This window comes from Chinchilla lanigera, unplaced genomic scaffold (assembly GCF_000276665.1).
Source record: "Chinchilla lanigera isolate Chin_1 unplaced genomic scaffold, ChiLan1.0 scaffold00028, whole genome shotgun sequence".
Classification (NCBI taxonomy): domain Eukaryota; kingdom Metazoa; phylum Chordata; class Mammalia; order Rodentia; family Chinchillidae; genus Chinchilla; species Chinchilla lanigera.
Window position 1 is genome coordinate 4,610,397 of NW_004955429.1, and position 20,427 is coordinate 4,630,823.

Below are 20,427 nucleotides of genomic sequence, written 5' to 3' on the forward strand. Positions count from 1 at the left end.
GCCGTCCCCCGCCTCCCGGCCCGGCCCGTGCAGGCTGCCCCAGCCCGGCCACCCGGTCACCTTCGCAGCACGGTGAGGACATCGGTCAGGCCCCGCACGCGCTTCAGCAGGCTGTCCAGCTTGTGCGGCTCCTCCTTGAGGAAGCGCACGGCCTCCACCTCGATGCGCAGCACGGCGCGCATCCTGTTCTGCAAGGTCGGGAATTCTCCTGTGGACCAAACGCACTGTGAATGGCGGAGGTGATGCGCGGGGGCATGTTTGGGAAAGCTCAACTGAACGTGTGGTTTTGAACGAGCTCGGCGCAGGTGTCCCGGCATGCTGTAAGAGCCCGGCTAAGATAACGGCGAGGGGACGGCATTCCAGGTATCACTCGGTCTGAAATCCTATAGCACCCACTAAAACATAAGCTCTCAGAAGACAGGAGCGGTGGCCTGCTTTGTTCTGTACCGACTGCCTGGTGTGCGAAGGCAGTGGTAAACATTTGCATGCACACACGAGTGAATCCTTTATATTTGGTGGCCTTTTTTTCCTTTTGAGATAGGCTCGTGCTATGTTGCCTGGGCTGGTCTTGAACTCCTGGGCTCAAGTAATCCGCCAGCCTCAGCCTCCCAAGCAGCTGGGACTGCAGGCATGTGTCACCACACTTTGTGCTTACTTGACAGGTTTTAAAAATCCAAAGCAACACACTTCAGACTTCTCCCTGTTGAGCAGAACACTTACCTTTCAGGGTGGCCACAGCCTCCCCCACTTGTCGCAGGAGGAAAGCCCCATCCTCCACGTCCTTTAGAGTGACCACGCGGCCAGCAGAAGAAGAGTCCTTCTTTAAGTCTTCAACAAAGTCTTCCAGCTCCCTGCGGGGAGAAGCAGAGCTGAAAGTGGAGCTGACTGCAGGTCCTCAGCGCGCAGAGGCGGAGCGGCTCCTGCTCTCCGGCTCCCCCACGATGCACTGTGTCTCTCAGGAGAGCGGAGCACTTAGGACAGCAGCTGGACGTGTCTCCCTGGGTAGTTTTGCGGGGCATGGCATGGACAAGAAAGTTTCCCCAGGGCTTGTTCAAGGGGCGCCTGGCTTGGCCAGAGGGGAGATGGTGCTTGTCTGGAAAACATCCTTCATTTTGGTGGTACTGGTGCCACCTAAGGGAGGCACTGGGAGCTTGTGACAAGGGAGAGGGACGGAGAGAGATGAGGGAGGGTGTGTACAGACACCCAGTGGAGGAAAATGAGAAGTCTTCTCAAATTTGCTCTTTGAGTTTGGGGCCAAATAATTCCTTTTGTGAGGGCCTGGCCCGTACTTTTTTTTTTTTTTTTTTTTTTAGTATTGAGTTTTTTTGAGACAGGGTCTTGCTATGTAGTCCATGCATTTTAGGGTGTTTAGAGCGGTTCTGGCCACATGCAAGTAGCTCTCCCTCCTGTCCCTTGCAACTTGTGAGAATCAAGAATGTGTCTGGTGATTGTCAAATGCCCTTGAGGAGAGAGAGTAAAACTATCCCTGACTGGGGATTGATTCCTTGCTCTCTGTGGCACAAAGAGAATAAATGATTACAGATCTGTTTCCCTGAGTGTGAGAGAGTGTGTGTGTGTGTGTGTGTGTGTGTGTGTGTGTGTGTTTAGGGAGAGGCCAGCTCCATTCAAAACAACAACAAAGGTGACAATCTCCCTCGGCGCATTACTAACCATCCTAAACATCCATCTGTACCCTTTCAGTTTGCTGTGAATCCAGCGAGAGGAAATGTTTATGAAAGATTAACCCGGGAAGGGCTCAGGCAATGCCGAGCCGCTAGATGGCAGTAAGTGAACAGCGATTCAGCTGTGGGGCTGAGGGAGAGAAGGCACAGGATCACCTGTGGAGAGAAGGCAGGGGCAGAGAGACCCTTTCCAAGGGTGAGCAAGGGGGTGGCTCCGTGAGAGTCGCAGAAAGGAGTCGGACAGCATGTGCCCTAGATTTGATAAAGACCGTGAAGCAGGGGCTGGGGATTTAGCTCAGTGGCAAAAGCGCCTGCCTGGCAAGCGCAAGGTTGTGAGTTCGGTTCCCGGTACCGGAGAAAAAAAAAAAAGACCGTGAAGCAAATGACAAATTCCCCCATCTCTAAGAAGCAGGGTAGCATTTTTGGTGATGTTCACTTTGTTATGGAAAAGGTGTCTGACCATTTCTGATAAAATGATGTCCTTTCAGGACCAAAAAGTAAGCCACCCCTCTTTGGGGGGCTTTTTTGTGAACAATGGAAAGGTGGCCTGGGTTAGGGGCACAATCTCACGGATACTTCCTGTAGCTACTTCGTCCTTCTCTGGTGGAGAGATCGTGCTGTCCTTCACAAGACCCACTAGACATGCAGTTCTTTTCACCGCACAACTGAAGAGAACTTGCTCTCCCATGCTGGCTGCACACCCACCCAAGCCTCAATGGATGAGCTCAGACAACCCAAACACTGTTACGGTTCCATTAACAACCCACAAGTCCGTCTGCTCTCAACTGACCCTGCAAAGAGCTGCCATTGGAGCCAGTGTCATCCTGCTTATAATCCTGTCCTAGTCTCTTCGACACGATGTGCCTCCTGGATTCTATGACCTACATCCGGGAGATGCCAGACACACAGGTTTCCCTTGTTTTGCAATGTGGACCCTATGGGAACGTCCATGGGATCCTATTAAACCTAACAGCCCCCTTTCTGTTCATATGCTTTGAAATCTATTTAGATGAGGCATTAAGGATTACATCTGCTAACTCAAAAATTGTAAAAGACACAGTGGAGCTAAAAATCAACGCAGAACATCTCTTGACATAGTGATCAATGGCTTCTGAAGTGCTTCTGCTCTGCAGAAGGTCGCATGTTCACAGATGTGCAGTTTACAGTATCCTGTGTGTTTAAGGTGCTTTTTATTCTCCTTTTGTGAAAAACAAGCATATAGCTTGTTAAAATATATTTCATCTGACTCTTAAGAGAAGTCTGACTATTATTTCCAGGTAAAAAAACCAGGAGAGAAAAATCAGCTTGACCCACTTTCTGTCCATCCTTTCAGACCCAATATTCATCTCTGTACTGACTCCTTCGCCAGCCCCTGAGCCTCACATGCTCCCCAGTGGAACGGACTTTTTGAGCACAAGAGGAGGAGGAGGAGGAGGAGGAAGAGAGCATGACTGGTACCCCCTAATCCTCCAGAGCTGGAGTTTCTGGCTATCTTTGTAGTCTGTGCTTTCTCACCAGGCAGACCGATGCAGTTATACATTTTATAAGGTAGAAGGAGAGCTGGGGATACAGCTCAGTGGCACACAGGTCCTGAGCTCAATTCCTGGTACCAAAAAACCCAAAAAAACTATAAGGTTGAACACAAATATTAAAAAGGTATATATTTTAAAAGACATTTTCACGGAGAGAATCCAGGCCTAGTTTTAGGTGATTATATCTTAGAGCATTTTGCCTTTGATTTCTTTTCTTATTCTTATTTCTAGGGCCTTTAGCCTGGATGGTTACAGGAGCTTCCAGTGTGGTTTCCCGCTCTCTTCCCACTCCCACCAGTCCCACATAGAGTCAACAGAGGGGCCTTTTGAAAACACAGCTCTTAGGGCTGGGGATATAGCTCAGTGGCACAAGCACCTGCCTGGCAAGTGCAAGGTCCTGAGTTCGATTCCCAGTACCAAAAAAGAAAAAAAAAGAAAGAAAAGAAAAGAAAACACCGCTCTCACTCTGCTACTTCCTTGATCAAAAATCCTTGAGTTCCTCATCATGTGAAGCTGGTTCAGAGTCACGCATGTGGCTCTGAGTTCCATCCAGAGAAATTCTGGATCTGGGCTTGGACCCAGGAGCTTCCATGGAAACCAGACATCCAGCTTTCCGTTAACAGGAGCTTCCAGTCTTAGGAAGCACAGCCCAGACAGGCACTAGGCAGTTGTCCACGCCGGACAGTCTAAGATACAGGAAGACATCGTGCAAATAGGAATGGCACAACCCAAAAATGAGACATCATTTGTACCTCGCACCCCATTATTCTGTGAAACTGGTCTACCCCCCATTCTCCAAGTACGTCCTCCCACACTCCTGGTCCATAGAAATGTCGGTTTATATGCATCCTCTGCCTCAAACATCTCTAAGCTCTGCCAACAAAATCCACCTGTTTCAAAGTCATTTCAGTTCAGTTTAACCAATTGGAAACTATCATGTGTGTGCAACTATGGTTGGCCAGCGGGGCATAGGAAAAATAACTAACTCAGGCCAAGTCGCTCTGTTCCCTAGGTTCAGAAGCAGTCTTTCCCTTGCGCGGGTTCACCTGTCACCTGCAAATCAGCAGTTATGTGCTATATCATACTGTTATGTTCTGCTTTGCTACACTTTTAAAAAGCCTTGTGCAGATGCACACTTACTCCCTTACGGCCATTGCACAAAGCCAAGCAGGTAAAATCCTCTTAGGAGCCATTTTTTTCCATTACCCTTCCTATCTTATTGCTACACCAAGCTACTGGTCTCAGGACATTATTGGGGTTAAAGTTGCTTTTTCTAAACACCAGAAGCAATCGTTATTTTAGAAACCAATAAATAAACTTTAAAGGAAAGAAATTTTCATTTTTTCATCACTTTACTGAAAATTTACAAATATTAAGCAGCTATATAGCAGTTTTACAGATACATCATAAAACTTGCTTTTGAATACTTAGAATGCCACAAAAATATTTCAGACAAATAATAGACTTACTATCTCATGGTAGGTGATTCATTTTGTTTATAAATGTATGAAGCAAGTAAAAATTGAGAAGCTATTTTGAGATGTGGACGAACAGTGGTCTAATTTAATTTATTAGGAAAAGAGGCCAAATTAATTTTTTCCCTCTAGACTGCTGCAAGAGACATTCCCATTTTAATCAAACACAGGGATTGGTATTGTGCTGATGGAAGCTACAGCTCAAATATGAGATAAGCTATGGAACATAACACTTCCCATCTTGGCAACTTCTGGTTATCCTGGCCATGTGAAGAATTATTAAACTGCTCCTTTATCATCCCAATTTGGGATATTCAAGCTTTCCAAGCAAAAAGAGAGTTACTGACAATAGAGGGATCTAAAAAAATTACTATTCATTATACTAAAAGGTGAAATAGTCCTATGATACATCTTTGTTGCATAAGAAAACATACATTAACATAAAAGATGGGTCTGCCGTCTGTCGGGAAGTTATAAAACTGCTGATTTCAACAGTGGGACTTGATAGATGCTTTCAATAAGGACCTTATATAAGGTCGGTAACGTCCAAGGAAGCACTGTTCATTCCGGACCAGACACACTTTACATTTAAATTCTTCTTCTGTGATTTTTAACTACAGTTGAATAATAAGAGGGTAATTTTAGTGCTGTGTTATTTTGGCCATTAGTTTTAATTTCTCGAAATTAAATACAAACTTCCCATTCATCACTAGGTTTTGCTACACTCGCCTTTTAATTTTGTGTGCTGCTGAGCCCCCAGAAAGAGTGTGATACTCCAACTTGTAAAGACACTGGCTCAGTCCTGGGGGCCTCACCTTTCTCAGGCTTGGATATAGAGATGTTTGTGTTCATGGATACCAGGGCCTGCAGAACTCTGACTTGTACACAGGAGGGGTTCAATAAAGAGCAAGGAGAAAACACAAAAACATAAAAGAATCCTTGTGGACAAGGACTGTGGAGGACCACCTGGGCAATTCCCCTTGCAGAAGCAGCAATTGTCTCCATTTTGGTTGAACCTGGCCCTATTTCCATGTGCTGACACGTCCAGAGCTGGCTGGGACTTTTCCTTATTCCTTCAATTGGCTTTAAGCAATGCATATCGGTCCAGCCGAGGTGCTGATGGCAGTCTTTGCAGACAGTAGGTGTGTTTCCCTGGACCACCCCCCCACCGCTGTTCCCTTGTGTGAGCCGGGACAGGTGGGATGAAGAGCCAATGCTCCAGGCTATTAGCTGGGATCGGAGCCTCAAGATAGAGGCTATGACTTCCTGGGAGTTGAAGGATTATAGATCAGAGCTGAAGCACCCACTATTAACTCACTAGAATTCCAATACCTTTTCCATGGGATTACACATATAAACTTCCTGAGCTGCGATGAGGACCAGGAAGGGCTCGCTATAAAGAGCAATTTTCCTTTTCAGGTTGAACAGACAGGAAACCAGGGACTGCACTCACCCTAACTTCTTGACAATCCGCTCCTCCTCGTGAAGGTACTTCTGTCTCTCTTGCTCCACCAGGGTGCGCTGTCGCTGCACCGGATCCTCCAGTCTCCTCATGGTTTCTATCACTTTGCTGCTGATTTCCAGCTCGGCCTTCTTCATCATGGCCCTCAGCAGCTCCTGGTTCTGCAGCTGTTGAACAAAAGAAATCAGCCTCAATTGGTTCTGCCTGCTTGACACCGTCCTCAGAAGTGGATCCGGGGAAACAGACTGCAGCTGAGTATTTATTTATTTCTGCGGGGAAGGGGAAGGGAGCAGTACTATTGCTTCTTCACTCAACATCTGAATTTTAGCAGTGAGTTGACAAATGGACTTTTTATGTCTTTGTCTACAGAAAATAGGCCCCTTCCTATATTCTGGCTACTGACAAATGCACAAGAGGCACAGATTCTCATAGACACTTTCTGTTAAACAGCAGCCATGAGCACTCGCTGTGGAGCCGACTACTCTTTGTGGTCAAACCCCAAACTTTCTCACAGCCCACTGTGAGAATGGGAGCGTTTCACTCAGGTTTTCTCGCCCTCCACTGCTGTGTCTAGCAACAGGCGCATCTCCTTTCCTGAGCAGTGTGAGGAGTGCCTGAGGCCACAGAACGCTCCACACATGTTGACTTGGCCATGGGCTATTTCTGAACGTCAGTTAAAAGGGACCTGAGCCCCTTTGCTTGTGATTCCAATATCTTAGCATCGCAGATCCTTTACAACACTGTTGCTGGTGGCTGCCATCAGGATTCTAGAGGAGCCCAACGCTCTTGGTAATTTACTAATTTACCCAGATGAAAGCTAACTGTGTACACAAACCCACCATTTCCATATCGTTTCCAGAACTTTCATCCCAGAGTCTGGAAGGTGCATATTCGCATCCAGGCTGCGAAAGAACTCAGTCAAACACTGCGTCCCCAGGGCAGGACAATTTCCTGACAGAACATCCATCAAGTAATTCCCTGGGCCAGCCTCAACAGCAGCGATTATATTATACTTATTATATTAGTCCTAAAGTTCCCCGAAATATCAGTGCACAACTTTCCATACTTTCCACTGTTCTCCAACTACTAAAATATCGCTCCAGGGAGGGAGGATGCCTCTGTCACCTGCTCCTCGCTTGTGCACACAGTGAATGTGCAATATGTCCATGGGACTGCTTGCTTGGAGCCTCATCATGGGCTCTATTTTCTCTGAATAAAAACCTTTTAACCTGGGCTACAAGCAAAGCCACTATTGGGTCCCCACCCCAGCACTGCATAAAGACAGACTAGTCTTTAGACAGAGAGACTCCCTGGCTTCAATTTCTAGTTTCCCACTTCCTAGTAGCTCTGTGACCACGCGCAAGTTACCGTATTAATCTCTGTTCCTACACCCATAAGTCAGGGTAACAGTTCATAGCTCTTGGCTGGTAAGGGAGAGTTAGCGAGACAATAAAAGGTGTTCACGACAGTGTCTGGCACAAATCTAGCTCTGAGTGTGTACCAGGTATTGCTATCAGGGAGCTAAAACATGGGGGCGGAGCCTGTGGTTTTGTCTGGGAAGGAACCAAGTAAAAATGTGCCACCCTGGGCGAACAACTCTGTATGACTCACGATTGTGTTCTCACACTGCTTTTACTAGTCACTCCACATATTGCTGAATGTCCCCATATTCAGAGACAGTGCACAGAGGACAACTTGGCATACTCTCTGTGGCTCCATCCGATCCACAAGGTGCCCTTTCCCCTGTGGCTGGCCTCGCCTCATGCAGGCACCTGGCCACATCAGCATCCCTGCTGTTTTTTGGACCGCCCATGCTCCTTTCTGCCACAGGGACTTTGCACCTGGGCTACTTAACTATTTAAAATGCTTAAAACAAATTCCTACAACTTTTCATCTCCTGAAACATTCTTCCCTCCATCTGGCTAATTTCCGATTTCCAAAGCATCCAGGACTCTGTGCCTAGCACATAGCACAAAGTCAGTAAATATCTGTGGAGTAAAATTAATTCAGCAGCAATGCTGATACCAGAGGACTGTGGAGAACCCAGTATTGTGGTCTACATAGTTGAAATAGTGAGTAACCATGGTGCAGATTTGCCTTGATGTCAGTGTGACTTCTCTGCTCTGCTCTGACAGAGCAGCACTGGGGCAGGTTTACGGCTCAGCACTGAATGGTTCAGTGACAGACGCACAGCAGCACTGCCGGCTATGGAACCGGTGTGCTCTACCTCAGTGTCACACATCGACTCCCACGCTGCTTTTGAAGGGGGGAGGGGAGCGGTGATGGACTTGTAAGCGTCAAGTAAGCAGATAATTAATGACTCTGATTTGCCATCCAGGATAGCATCACAGCCTAAGAAAAGGGGCCTCAAAAGGACAGAGGATGTCAGTGCACCATAATCCATGAGGTATAGCCCTCTGCAGCCAACCCTTCCGCCCAAATGCACAAACGGGCTCAAATAACACTGCTGCCTCTTTAGCAGTAGATATTATCAACGGCTTTTAACTTAGAAATTATTATCAACGGCTTTTAACTTAGAAATTATGGCTGGGGTATTTAACTATGTAAAATTCTTAAAACTGAAATGTCAATGATAGGAAAAGTATATCCTTTCACAGGTCAAGTTACCGTTCAGGGTCATTTGGCAAGTACAGCTCAGGGTCAAGATTAGAATCGGGTTCTTTGGATTCAACCCCATCATCTCCCACCACCCCGAGGTGCTCCTCTATCAAGTCAAGGGAGCACGTCTGTTTCATTCCTGGCAAAGCACACTTTCTGGCACATGGTAGGTATCCAATATCTATGTGTCCTATGACTGACTCTCAGCACTTTCAAGAAGGCTACGGACGGACGTATATGGGAAGAATGCAACTGCATGTAATACTTAAGTGCAATTCACTGCACTAGAAGAAGAGGGAGGGCAGGACTCTCCTGGAGTTCTAGGTTTTGTTATCCTCCCTCCCAGGAAGAACGGCTTTCAGAGATCCAGCTGAGAGCATCCAGGAGAGAACTTCTCACAGCTCTGTGGCCGGTGACAAGGAAGAGCACTTCCTGAGGAGCATACATTCATCCAGCTTCTCTGCCCACGACCTCCTTTCCCGCATTCCTCCTCTCTGGGGCTCCTGCCACTGTGTCCAACCACAGGGATGCCTCTGTTCATCTCAGGGAGTGCACAGCGCACTGCGGAAGACAGGGTGTGGATCTCTCTCTAGATGCTCTGAGTAACCAGTGAGCAGCACCTCAGAGTATCCATTTGTTTTTGTTTAGGATGTGGTGCCTACATTCAACCGTTTTTTTAAAAAATCAGTCTATGGAGGTATTGTTCATAAACAATAAAATATACACTACCCACTTGCAGTCACAGTTCCCTGAGTTTTGTCAAAGCTTCACACTGGTGTAACAGCCATTAAAACACCAGACCCTGTAACATGTCTTATCACTCCAAAACTTTCCTTCCTGATCCTTTGCAATCAGTCCCCAACCATCAGCCTGAGGAAACCACCAGTCTGGTTTTTGTCATTACAGATTAGTTCTCCCTGTCCTAGAATGTCTTGCAAATGGGTTTACACAGTATGTACTCCTCTGTGCCTGGCTTTGTTCCTTCAGTACACTGTGCCGATATTTTACAGTGCCGAGGATGGAAGCCAGCGCCTCACGTGTGCTAGGCAAGTGTGCTATCACTCAGCCTTACCTTAGAACAGTACATTGCTTTTGAGATCCTAGCCATATTATTGAGTGTTTCATTAGTTCATTTCTTTTATTGCTGAGTTATGGGTATTCCACTGCATGGATGTACTAAGAATTTCTTATTTTTATATATTGACTGGATTCCTGTGATCTGACTAAATTCACTTATTTCTGCTGGTATTTTTTATAGATTCCTTTTGACTTTATCTATATACAGTCTTATCACTTGTGAGTACAGTAAACCCAATTACACAGTTTACTTTCCCAGCGGCATGCCTCTATTTCTTTTTCTGGCTTTTAACACTTACTAGGGTCTTCGGTAGAGCATGACACAGAGGTGAGAGTAGATTTCCTTGGCCTTAGTGTTGATTTTATGGGGACCGAGTTTGGTGTTCCACCATTACAACAGTGTCTTCTGTAGGTTAAGGAAGTTTCCTTCTACCAAAACTGCTCCGTGTTTTTATCACTAATGAGAAACATGTTATATGCTTTTTCTGTGTTTATTGAAATGATATGACTTTTCCTCCTTTATTCTATGAGTAAGGTCCATTTTATTACTTCTTCCAAATTAAAATAAACTGGCATTCCTAGGATATATACTATCCTTTTTATCTATCATTGGATTTTGTCATTATTATTTTGTTAAGGATTTGTTACATCTGTTTTCACGAAGGATATTGGTCTGAGGTTTTCTCTGATTATAATATCTTTGTCTGGTTTTGTTCATAGGGTAACGCTGGCTTCACAAAGTCAGTTGGAAAGCATCTTTTATTTTATGCAAAACTTTTTTTCTTTTAACACTTTAAAGATGTCCTTCTGTTGCCTTCTAACTTGTCTTCTGTTTCTGATGAGGAATAGGTATTATTATTTATGTTTCTCTACATGAACTGTCTACCCCCCCTTTGAGCTGATTTAAAGATTTTTATATTTACCCCTGGTTTTTAGCAATTTGATTATGACATACTTTGTGTGGTTTCCTTTATGTTTTTCAGTCTAGGTGCTTGTTGAGCTTTGTTCTGTGGATTTACAGCTTCCATCAAATTTGGGAAAATTGTAGCTATTATCTCTGCATGTTTTTCTCTTCTCCACTGACCTCTTAATATTATTCTATATGTCACTAAATTTCAGCTCATTTTTTTCTTATACTTCAGTTTGGAAAGTTTGTATGACTGTGTTCTCAAGTTTATTGATATTTTGTCCACTCAGATAATGTATTTTTTTTAACTCTTGAAAGATCTACTTTTTATACCTTCCATTTCTTATTTCATTATGCTCTTTTACATCCTTAAGAATAATTATAATAGCTGTTTTGAAGACTTTGTGGCCAATTGCATTATCCTTGTCATTTCTGTCAGTTTCTTTGGCCTTGCTACATGGCTCACGCTGGCCTTGAACTCATGGCAATCTTTTTGCCTCAGCTTCTCAAGTGCTGGGATTATAAGTGTATGTCACCATGCCTGTCTGTATCAGTTTCTATTAGCTGATTTTCTTAAGGTTACAGGTCACATTTTTTCACCATCATCATCTATCCGGTAATTTTTGATTGGATGTTAGGCATGGTGTTTTGCATTTCTTGTTTTCCTTTACAGATTTTGGACTTCCTGCAGCAGACACTTTAGATACTGTGAATACCTTTGCCCATTAGCTTTGTGAGGGAGAATCTTAGGGAGTCTTTACTTTAGGGCTAGCTTAGTCTTAAGACTGAGGCATAGCTTTTCCTGGATAGTTTCCAGGTGCTCCGCAAGGCACATTCACTCCTGCTTGTCCACACTCAGGCAGTCTTCAGGCCTGTGTGAGCTCTGAGTTTTAGCCTATCCCCCCTACCTACCAGCCTCGGCCTGGCTCAGTGGACTTTTCATACTATACACGCTTGGCTTATTACTCAATAACAGGCCCACAGATTTATATGGCTCTTTCTTAACCAAGTTTCCTTCTGTTTGGTGCTCCATCCCACAAATCCTGGCTGCTTCAGCTCTCTCCACCTTGATGTTATCTCCTCACCTCAGTGAGAAAACCCAGATATGCTCAGGTTATTCCTTTCTGCATCACATCTGAAAAGTGCCCCCAGGCAGAAAGCTGGGTCAACTGCAGGCTCTACTTCCTTTGTTTCCACCCTTCCCAGAACCACAGTTCTGTGTTAGATCTGTTGCTGTGTCCAAAAGAAGTTGTCTCATAGTTTGCAATTCTCCAATTGTCAACAGTGGGGAAGCAAGCAGAACTGCAGTTGTACTCTCCTAGCTGGAAACATAATTTACTGAAAATACCTTTGACATTTTTATAATCATACTTAGAAATAATGTTGTGGGCCATTAACATTTTATTTTTATTTTTTCTTAGGTACTGGGAATTGAACTTGGGACCTTGAGCTTGCCAGGCAGGCTCTGTGCTGCTGAGCTATATCCCCGGCCCTAACATTTTAATTGGACCAAATGAGTTATCCATGTCAACTTGGTGGACAAAGTAGGATACTGTCTAAATTTAACTCCGTGTGCCTCCAAAGAGATCTGTACTTCATATACATATTCTTGATTTCTTTGGTAAAATCAGTCTGATAACAGTGGATAGTAAGATGGGACTGATTGTGCTGACTGCTGGTGACACTGACCTGGGAAGTATCGTGATGACAGGGCCCAGCAAGGCTCCTGACCATCTGGACACGTTCTCTTCAGCTTTAGAAAGAAGGCGAAGATGCCTGGCCACCTAATCTGTACTCAGAGTCTAATTGCCAAACTCTATGCTAGCTCCATTTATTATTTCTGCCTGGCAGCAGAAAACAGGTCTTGTTCACAGGCCAAATTCCAGTGTGCTTTTCTCTGATATACACATTCCTCTGATCATTACTTTTGGATGTCATAAGAAAGATGAGACTTTGATACATTTCTGCAAGGCAGTATCTTATAAAAAGACACATTAAGATAACTATGTTGAATTATATAATTTCAAAACAAGGGCTCTGTGTACTGTTTTTTATGTTGAATCCTCCCTTCCCTGAAAAAAAAAATAGCAAATTCTCAGTAGTCTTAAAAATGTAACATTAGGTTCAGAATAACCCAATTTTTTTATTTATCAGGAAGCAGAATAAGGGGGGGGGTCTAACAACCCCCCGCCCCCGCCCGAGAATTAGAGGAGTAGACTCTATCTGTTCTTTCAATTTAAGTAATCTTGTCTGGCCTCCACAAAACTTATATCATCTCTTCCAGAAACTTCTTTCTCTTCAGCCCATAGAGAAGGACAGAAGTACAGCCACTTCTGTGGATCTGGAATTATTTTGGCAAAAACTAAGTATTGAGGCATTTTGGGAAAAAGATGTCATTCATCATTTAGAAAAAGTGAGTTTTTTTTTTTTAAATCATATCAAGAAAGGGAATGGACAAACAGATCACCATCTCTTGAAAAGAATATTTGTTAAATACAAAATCCTTTTTCCTTTGCTGTCATCTAATTACAGATCCAACTGTTACCTGGGAATGGGTGAATAGCAATATAAAACTTCTACGCAGCATGCGTACCACACGTAACTAAGCAGAGGACACATCTGATAAGCCAGTGGGAATGAGGTGCTTTGCTTGAAGTCTAGGTTTTAAATCACTGTCTTGTGGACTTACAGAACAATCGGTATCACATTTGTTTCTTCTCTACGCTTTGTGATAGTTGACTAATCAGAACATTTCTATGAAGCGCTTCATTGATTTGAGCACAAGAGCAGTAGTTCTCAGCCTAGAACATTCTAGAACCAGCCACACTGCTCATCCACACCAGTGAGGTCGAACATTAGCCGGAGTGCCACAGTCTCAGTGTTTTTGTTAAGGGCCTGAGGTGGTTCTAACGGGCACCCAGCACCAAGAACCTTTGTTAGACTGATAACTGAAGTGAAACTGGAGAGCAGGGAATTACACACAAGAGGATTAAGTGGTTTTCTTGCTCTTCTGTTTATGCTCATTTGTCCCCCCTGATATGCCTGCTGCCCTGTTGAACGCTGCCCACACCCACCCCCAGCCAGGGCTCCTATCACATCTGTATTTCTGAAAAGAACCCATCAGTTCTGAAAATGAAATGCTCAAATATGATATGCTCCCAGTCTAGGATCTTCCAATGATTTAATTATCTAATTACTGGAGCTGGCTGCCAAGCACAAAAGATTTCATTCAGTTTCACTATTTTATAACACAGTTCAAAAAACATTTGAATTTCTAATTCAACTTTTGTTCTTTTGAGGCTCTTCCGGAGAGTGTTAGGTAACTCTAATGATAGCTCCATTATTGGACTTATAATCACTCTGAGGCTGCGCTTCAGTTTGGGTGTATAATAATACACACGCTAAAGGAGAATTGGTCCTGCCATCGCTTAATTATCCTAAATTGTGTTTGTTTTAAATAGACTCCCCTGACGGAAGAGATAGAATGTTGAGGGGGAGGGAAGCCAAACAGGATGCAGAGAATACAAAGGCAGGAAGAAACAATAGCAGCCAGGTTAAGAAACAAAGTCCTTATCTTCCGCTCTGTACACATTCTCAAGCTCAAAAGTACATCTTGCTCATTGTTCTTTATTCCCACACAGACAGAGACATTGAGGGAGCGCGTGTGGTTAAGACAGCATTCCTAGACCTTGACCGAAGAACTGTGCTAAAGAGACAGTTCAGCACTGAGCTGTCACAATTCAAGGGTTTCGAGAAGCGGCGAATTGTGAGAGCCCTCTTCCAGTCAGCCCGGGGATGGACGGCAACTCGGTGCCAGTCGCCAGCAGTGTGACTCCACAGCCACCAACAACACAGCCACAGCATCAAATTTACCTTCACATCTATGAAACACACAGGGCAAGGATGGTGTTTCCGCTAAAGCAATCCCACCTTTGTCCCCAAACCAATAACTGCTCACTTTTGATAGCAGTTCAGACGGCCCTGTAAAAGGATGCACTCATTTCTCCTGTGAGGCTCCATTTCCGGAGAGCTGGGGACGGCACGGCAAGGCAGGCACAGTGTGAGGAGGGGTTGGACCTCCAGAAACCCCAGGTGAAAAGAATCTGAGGGGAGACAGACCATCCCGGGCCTGCAGATGTGTCCCTGGGGCTTCAGGCTACTAAACTATTGAGTGTTAATTACTTTCCAACATTTAAGCAGCGTTCATATAAATGCTGTACTTCCAGATTCTCTGCAAACACTAAAACATCTAGAAACAGTAGACTCTACTGGGGAAGAGTAGCCAGACCTGAGTGGTGACTGCTCTTTCTGGGGGCCTTGACTCTCTTTACTTGTTATATTACTACTGGACTCGGAAGTCACTTGCCTTTGTCACTCCAGCACACACCCCCAGCCTGGCCTGGACACCTCGCTCCATTCCAAAGTATCTTTAAAATTGCAAAGTGAGGCCCCGTGCAAGGGATGGGAAACACCACAGATGATGTGATTCAGAAATGAGTTAAATAAATGTACACTAAATGTGCAAGGTGTGTAGGTATCATGTGTGAGACGAGGGATCTGAAAGGTGTGATCTGTTCTAAGAACCCTTGAGGTCCATGCCTGGGCCACCGAGCAGGTTGCTCAAACCAGCTGTCCTTCATTCATTCTCTGGTAGGGAGAGAAAAAGGGAAATAATTTTCTTAGCCTTAGCTGGGTGATGAGAAAATGCAAGTGCTGTGCTGGAGGGAGAGCAGAGCTGTGATTATTCGTCCTTCCCTCTGCTGCCCCGCTCAGCTCTCCAGGTTGTATCTGGCTCACTCCTGAGGAAGTCTTGCGCATTCCAAGTTCCTGGGCATGTCTACACCTGTGTGGCAGTCCCTGCCGCTGCAGTGTGTCTGCCTTTTAGCTCTGTTTGGATTATGAGCTGCTTGAAGGAAGCCAGAGAAGATAAAATCTAAGCCAGGACTATGTCCTCAATGCTCAACCTACTACCACAGTAGGGGTATGAAACTGTCACATGACTCAAAGATGTGATCTCAATGAAGATGTCCAGCCCCTCCGGAGAGCCTACGTCAGCAACAGAGTATTCCACTTGTCTGATTTATGAGATTTATTGACCAAGATTCATACATGCAGGGTTATGTTTGCCTCCCTTCTGCCCTGCCATAGTTTGTAATTCCTTAATAACGGAAAAGGGTGAGGGAACTTAGAATGCACCATCCAAATAAAATGCAGATGTTTTTCTCAATAAATCATCCATGATGGCTTTTTTTTCTTATGAATTCACCTATTCTAAACTCACAGTTCTAAATACATCATAATTCCTTGCAAAAACCAGAGAGCGTGGCTGAACCTAGCACCTTGCACCTGCACCCTGGCGAGGGGAAGGAGCCCGTTACATGCGGTGAGCTGGAGCCGTTACTGGTGGTTAGGAGGCTCCCTGCGGCTCCTAGTCTTTCTGCTGTCTTCAAAAAGCAGATGCTGAAGTTTGTAGATGGTTTTTCCATGTGTAAGAGCATGCACCGCTTAAAGAAGTGGGTACATAGGGACCGTAGTTACAGTAGAAAGCTCTAAATCAGTTATTATGGTTGTGTGCCCTGGCTCTTCAATAAGCCCGGAGCAAAAGGATGGGAGGAAAAGCGCAGGGAGACATGGGGAGACAGGAGGAAGGGAGAGGAGAGAGCTGATGGGGCAGCAAAGACAGAGGTGCCTCTGTGAGCTGTACCTGGAGTTGCCTCATCTGCTGCAGCTGGAGCCTGAGTTCGGCCACGTTCCGCTTCATGTCAAGCAGGCTCATGTGGATGGCCGAGGTGCCGGCAGGCAGGGGCTGGCTGGAGGGCGTCGTGGGCTCCAGGGCACCCAGAGTCTTCCCACCAGAGATGTGGGGTGTGCCTATGAAGAAGAACAGCTCAGGACCTTAGGATGGCGGAGAGGGAAGTCTGATGAGCTATGAGCCCCATCCCAAAGCAGATTGCTGGCAACCCTAAAATGCCATTTCTTTCATTATGGAAAACAACAAGTCATGCAGTGTTATGGGATGCGGTCTATAAACATCGTGATCCAGAAGTTTAGTGTCACAGGATGGCAGACCACAGAGCACGTGTTACATGATGCCACGAAAAGGAACCTGCCTGCCTCCTTCCTCCTTCTTTTCTCCCTCCCTCCGTCCCTGCCTCTTCCCTTCCCTTCCTTCCTTCTTATCTGCCTCCCTCCCTCTCTCCTTTTTTCTTTCTATCTTCATTAAACATACAGAATCCACATAGAATTTGTAGGATCAGCAAGGTTTAAGGTCTGAGAATTAAAAGCAAGTACTGTATCTTCTTTAAGACAGTGGAATCGTCTGGAACAGGTCCCCAGAGTACATGCTGAATCCATGGCGCTTGCGTGCACACACACACACACACACACACACACACTTAGTTTTCTTTCCTATAAAGGGGATGTGGCATCCTTGGACTGGGCCAGGCTGGCGGTACAGGGCAGAATCTGCCACTGACTGGCACATCCTGCAGTGGTTCCTTGGCAGCGGCCGGTCTTTCCGTCCTGGTGCAGCAGCCAGGGACCCTTTCCTTCCCCAGCACACACAACCCTGCAGAGCCTCTATAGAGCTGTGGCCACGGGCTACAGGTGACATCCAGTGAGGGAGGAGGTGCCTGGCAACTGTGCTCTGACTCCTGGTCTCCAGAGTGTGAAGACAGCTGATGCCACACCAAGTTCTGCTCCCTGAGTGACTGTCCAAGGAGAGTTGTCTCCTAGCCCCTCTGAGGTCTCCCTGGGGAAGCCAGGAGAATAGGCCAGAAGGTACTGTAAAGAAACCCTAGCAGCCCACACAATGAGTTTTTTGTTCTTTTGGGCCTAAATGGTCACTCACATCACCAGCACTCACAGCTCAGACCAATCTTTGGTTGCCCTTTCCCCCAACCCCAAATCAAAATCACCCTCAAAATGAGCAATAAAAGAATATCCAATATCATTTCCAATAACAGCGACACATTAGGATTAACTCAGTGCTTCCAAGGGCTGAGGCAGGGTCCGTCTTGGAAATTTTCCTTCTAGAATCAGTCAAATTACTTTATTGTCATTGCCTATACCTCATCAAAAGTGTGGGTTTATGCACATCCAAGCACACACAGACACACACGTACGCATGTACAAATGCATGCACGCACACCATAGAACATCATTGATATAACACATGGCTTCATTGAGGTATTTCTCCAACAAAAATGACACTATGCTCTCTAACCACTTCCTGTTGGTAATGTAAAGGTTCTGCTAGTTCCTCAGCCGATTGAAGACACCCATCTCTTTGATATTCCTCACACTTTACCATTCTGAGGACAGCAGTGCACCTCCATAATCTTTAATTCTTACAGAAAAGACGTTCAAGTCCTCACACCATCTGTTAGAGTTGAATGCTGATAGCTTGCTTTAAAAAATATCTTTCACAACCAAATTTCCTTATGGAATTTGCACACATTTTTAGGATGTCTTTATCTGTAACCTCTTAGCCCATCCCACTGGTGGCCAGCTCCACCGCTCACAGAAGTGGCTCTTATAAGGGGGCTAAAGAACTAGCTGTCCACCCAATGGATGCTGCAGAACTGTCCTCTCCCTTGCTGTCTTCCATCCCAGCTGCTCCCTCTTTTCTCCTTCCTTGCTCTGCCAAGCTCTGAAGTCACGGTGTGTTCCGTACCAGTCAGCCTCTCATTTTGCTGGACACACTTCCTAGAAAGACCACCTCCACCTCCACTGCCTGCCCACCGCTCACACCTTTGTCTCCAGCATCCAGTTATCTTCAGACCCACACACCGACAGATTCAAGTCACTACTTGATATCCTCACAAGCAGGTCAGAGTCATCATTGCCCTCACCTCCCCCAAACCTCCTTTTGTGCCCCTGGACCTCGCCTTAGGCAGTGACACTTGTATCTACTCAATTATTTGAGTTTCCAAGCCAGAAAGTTTGGAATCATACTAAGTATCCACTTGCTAGTGTGTGACCTTGGGCAAGGAACCCAGTAGCAATCTCTTCCTCTGCTTCCTTATCGGTAAAATGGGCATGGCTTGGTAGAATCAACATGTGTCTGGCCTTTGCTGCTGTTAGCTCTGAGTATTATTTCTTTGAACAGAGTGGCAGAAACTGCTTCCGTCGGCTTCCCCTCCTCCCCTAGATCCTCAGCATGTGCAAAGGGCCAGGGTTTGGGGGAAAGAGCAGCTGGCTGAGACCTACAAGCAAGTGCCTTGAAGTCTAGATTCAGAATGGACATGCGTTTGGAGGTTGGCGACAGCAAGCGGATCCCCATTCAGCCTGCATTCACCAAGCCTGGGGTTGACTCTCCACTCCCACCCATATGGGGTCATATTCTGCCCTCTCGAGCCAGCTTTCTGAGGACGGTCAACATATACTTTGTCCCCAGGACCTTAATCTTGTCTCTACACTCCACTTACTCCAGCTAATTCATGTTGGGTCGGTTATTCTGAATGTTGTAAGTACACACTTGACATGAACTTAATGTATCATGTGACAGAAGATAGAGTTGGGATAGGGCAAGACTAGCTGTCACTCTTAGGAACTCTGTGGCTTTGAATGAATAGCCTCACCTCCGAGAGTCAATTTCCAGGTAAAACACAGAGAACAACTTTCTTCCTTTATAGCGTTACATGCGCTACGTGATATAATCCATAGTATAAAATGCATGCTATACTTTGGAAGTGGGAGATTCCTTCTATTTTCTTATACTTACAGTGACCTACATATTCCTAATGTAACCAGGCAGGCTGGCTTACCTGTGGCCCGATGAGTTCCTTGACTTCTATATAATTCTGTTTGTTTGTCTACAGGACCGGTATAAGACCTCTTGTCTTGCAACTTACTTCCAGGGATTCTGGAAGAATTAATATATTTTGTGCACTGTCCTAGGCTGCTATGGCAACAGAACCCCTGTGGACCATATCTAGGATGGTATGTTATAATGAGAAAGCCCAAATTCAGCAGAGACCTGGGGAGCAAGGACACATGGATGCTGCCAGGGGCAGCACTAACCAGCTCGGCCTTTCAAAGAAGAGAACTGACAGCAGGTCTCCAGTGCCATGAAGCTGCCTGTCCCTTTGGACTTAGGGATTCCATTTTGGGAAAAAAAATCCAAGGAAATCACACTTGCCCCTCTCTCCCTGCTCAAAAAAGACATTTACAAAACTTTTCAAAACAGAAATGAAACAACTTCCTGTGTCTCTCCAAGGGACAGGAGTAACTCAACATAAAGAATGAGATAAAATGACAGGTGTGTCGACTAGGCTGCCGTGTGTCACATGTGCTGGGATGTGTTCTGTTTCCTTATCTGAAACATCAGATTAAAATTATACCAAGTCCTTGAGGTTGCAGTCAGAAAAGAAGAGTTAATGCTTTTTAAAAAAGGAAAAAAAAAAGCCAGAATAGTACTGGGATCACAGGAAGTACTCACTGAATGTTTCCTATTGTTCTTATTTCACGAAAAGTGAGATAGACAAAAAGGAGAGAACACGAGCAGTACATATTGATCACAACAATGCTATCAGACACCAGTCACTTCTCGAATGGACTCTGGAGAGCTGGAAGGTTTTGCATTAAGTACATTCCATTCTTCCCCGCTAAGTTCATAACAAATCAGAAAATAAATGAATGAGTAACTATCTCCAGAACAAATTGGCAATTG

At 45.3% G+C, this 20,427-nt stretch overlaps 1 protein-coding gene across 20 annotated transcripts in view; it reads right to left on the reverse strand.

The window, feature by feature from the left end:
* The window catches only part of Kiaa1217 (KIAA1217 ortholog), a 477,384-nt gene that overhangs the window by 23,068 nt on the left and 433,889 nt on the right, over positions 1-20,427 (reverse strand). For all 20 annotated transcript variants that reach the window (XM_013515417.1, XM_013515414.1, XM_013515411.1 and 17 more), the window contains 4 exons: positions 16,459-16,625; positions 6,143-6,318; positions 721-851; positions 61-208 (listed from right to left, as the gene is read on the reverse strand). In XM_013515417.1, coding sequence (XP_013370871.1) covers positions 61-208; positions 721-851; positions 6,143-6,318; positions 16,459-16,625 — 622 coding nt within the window. The remainder of the gene's footprint in view (positions 1-60; positions 209-720; positions 852-6,142; positions 6,319-16,458; positions 16,626-20,427) is intronic.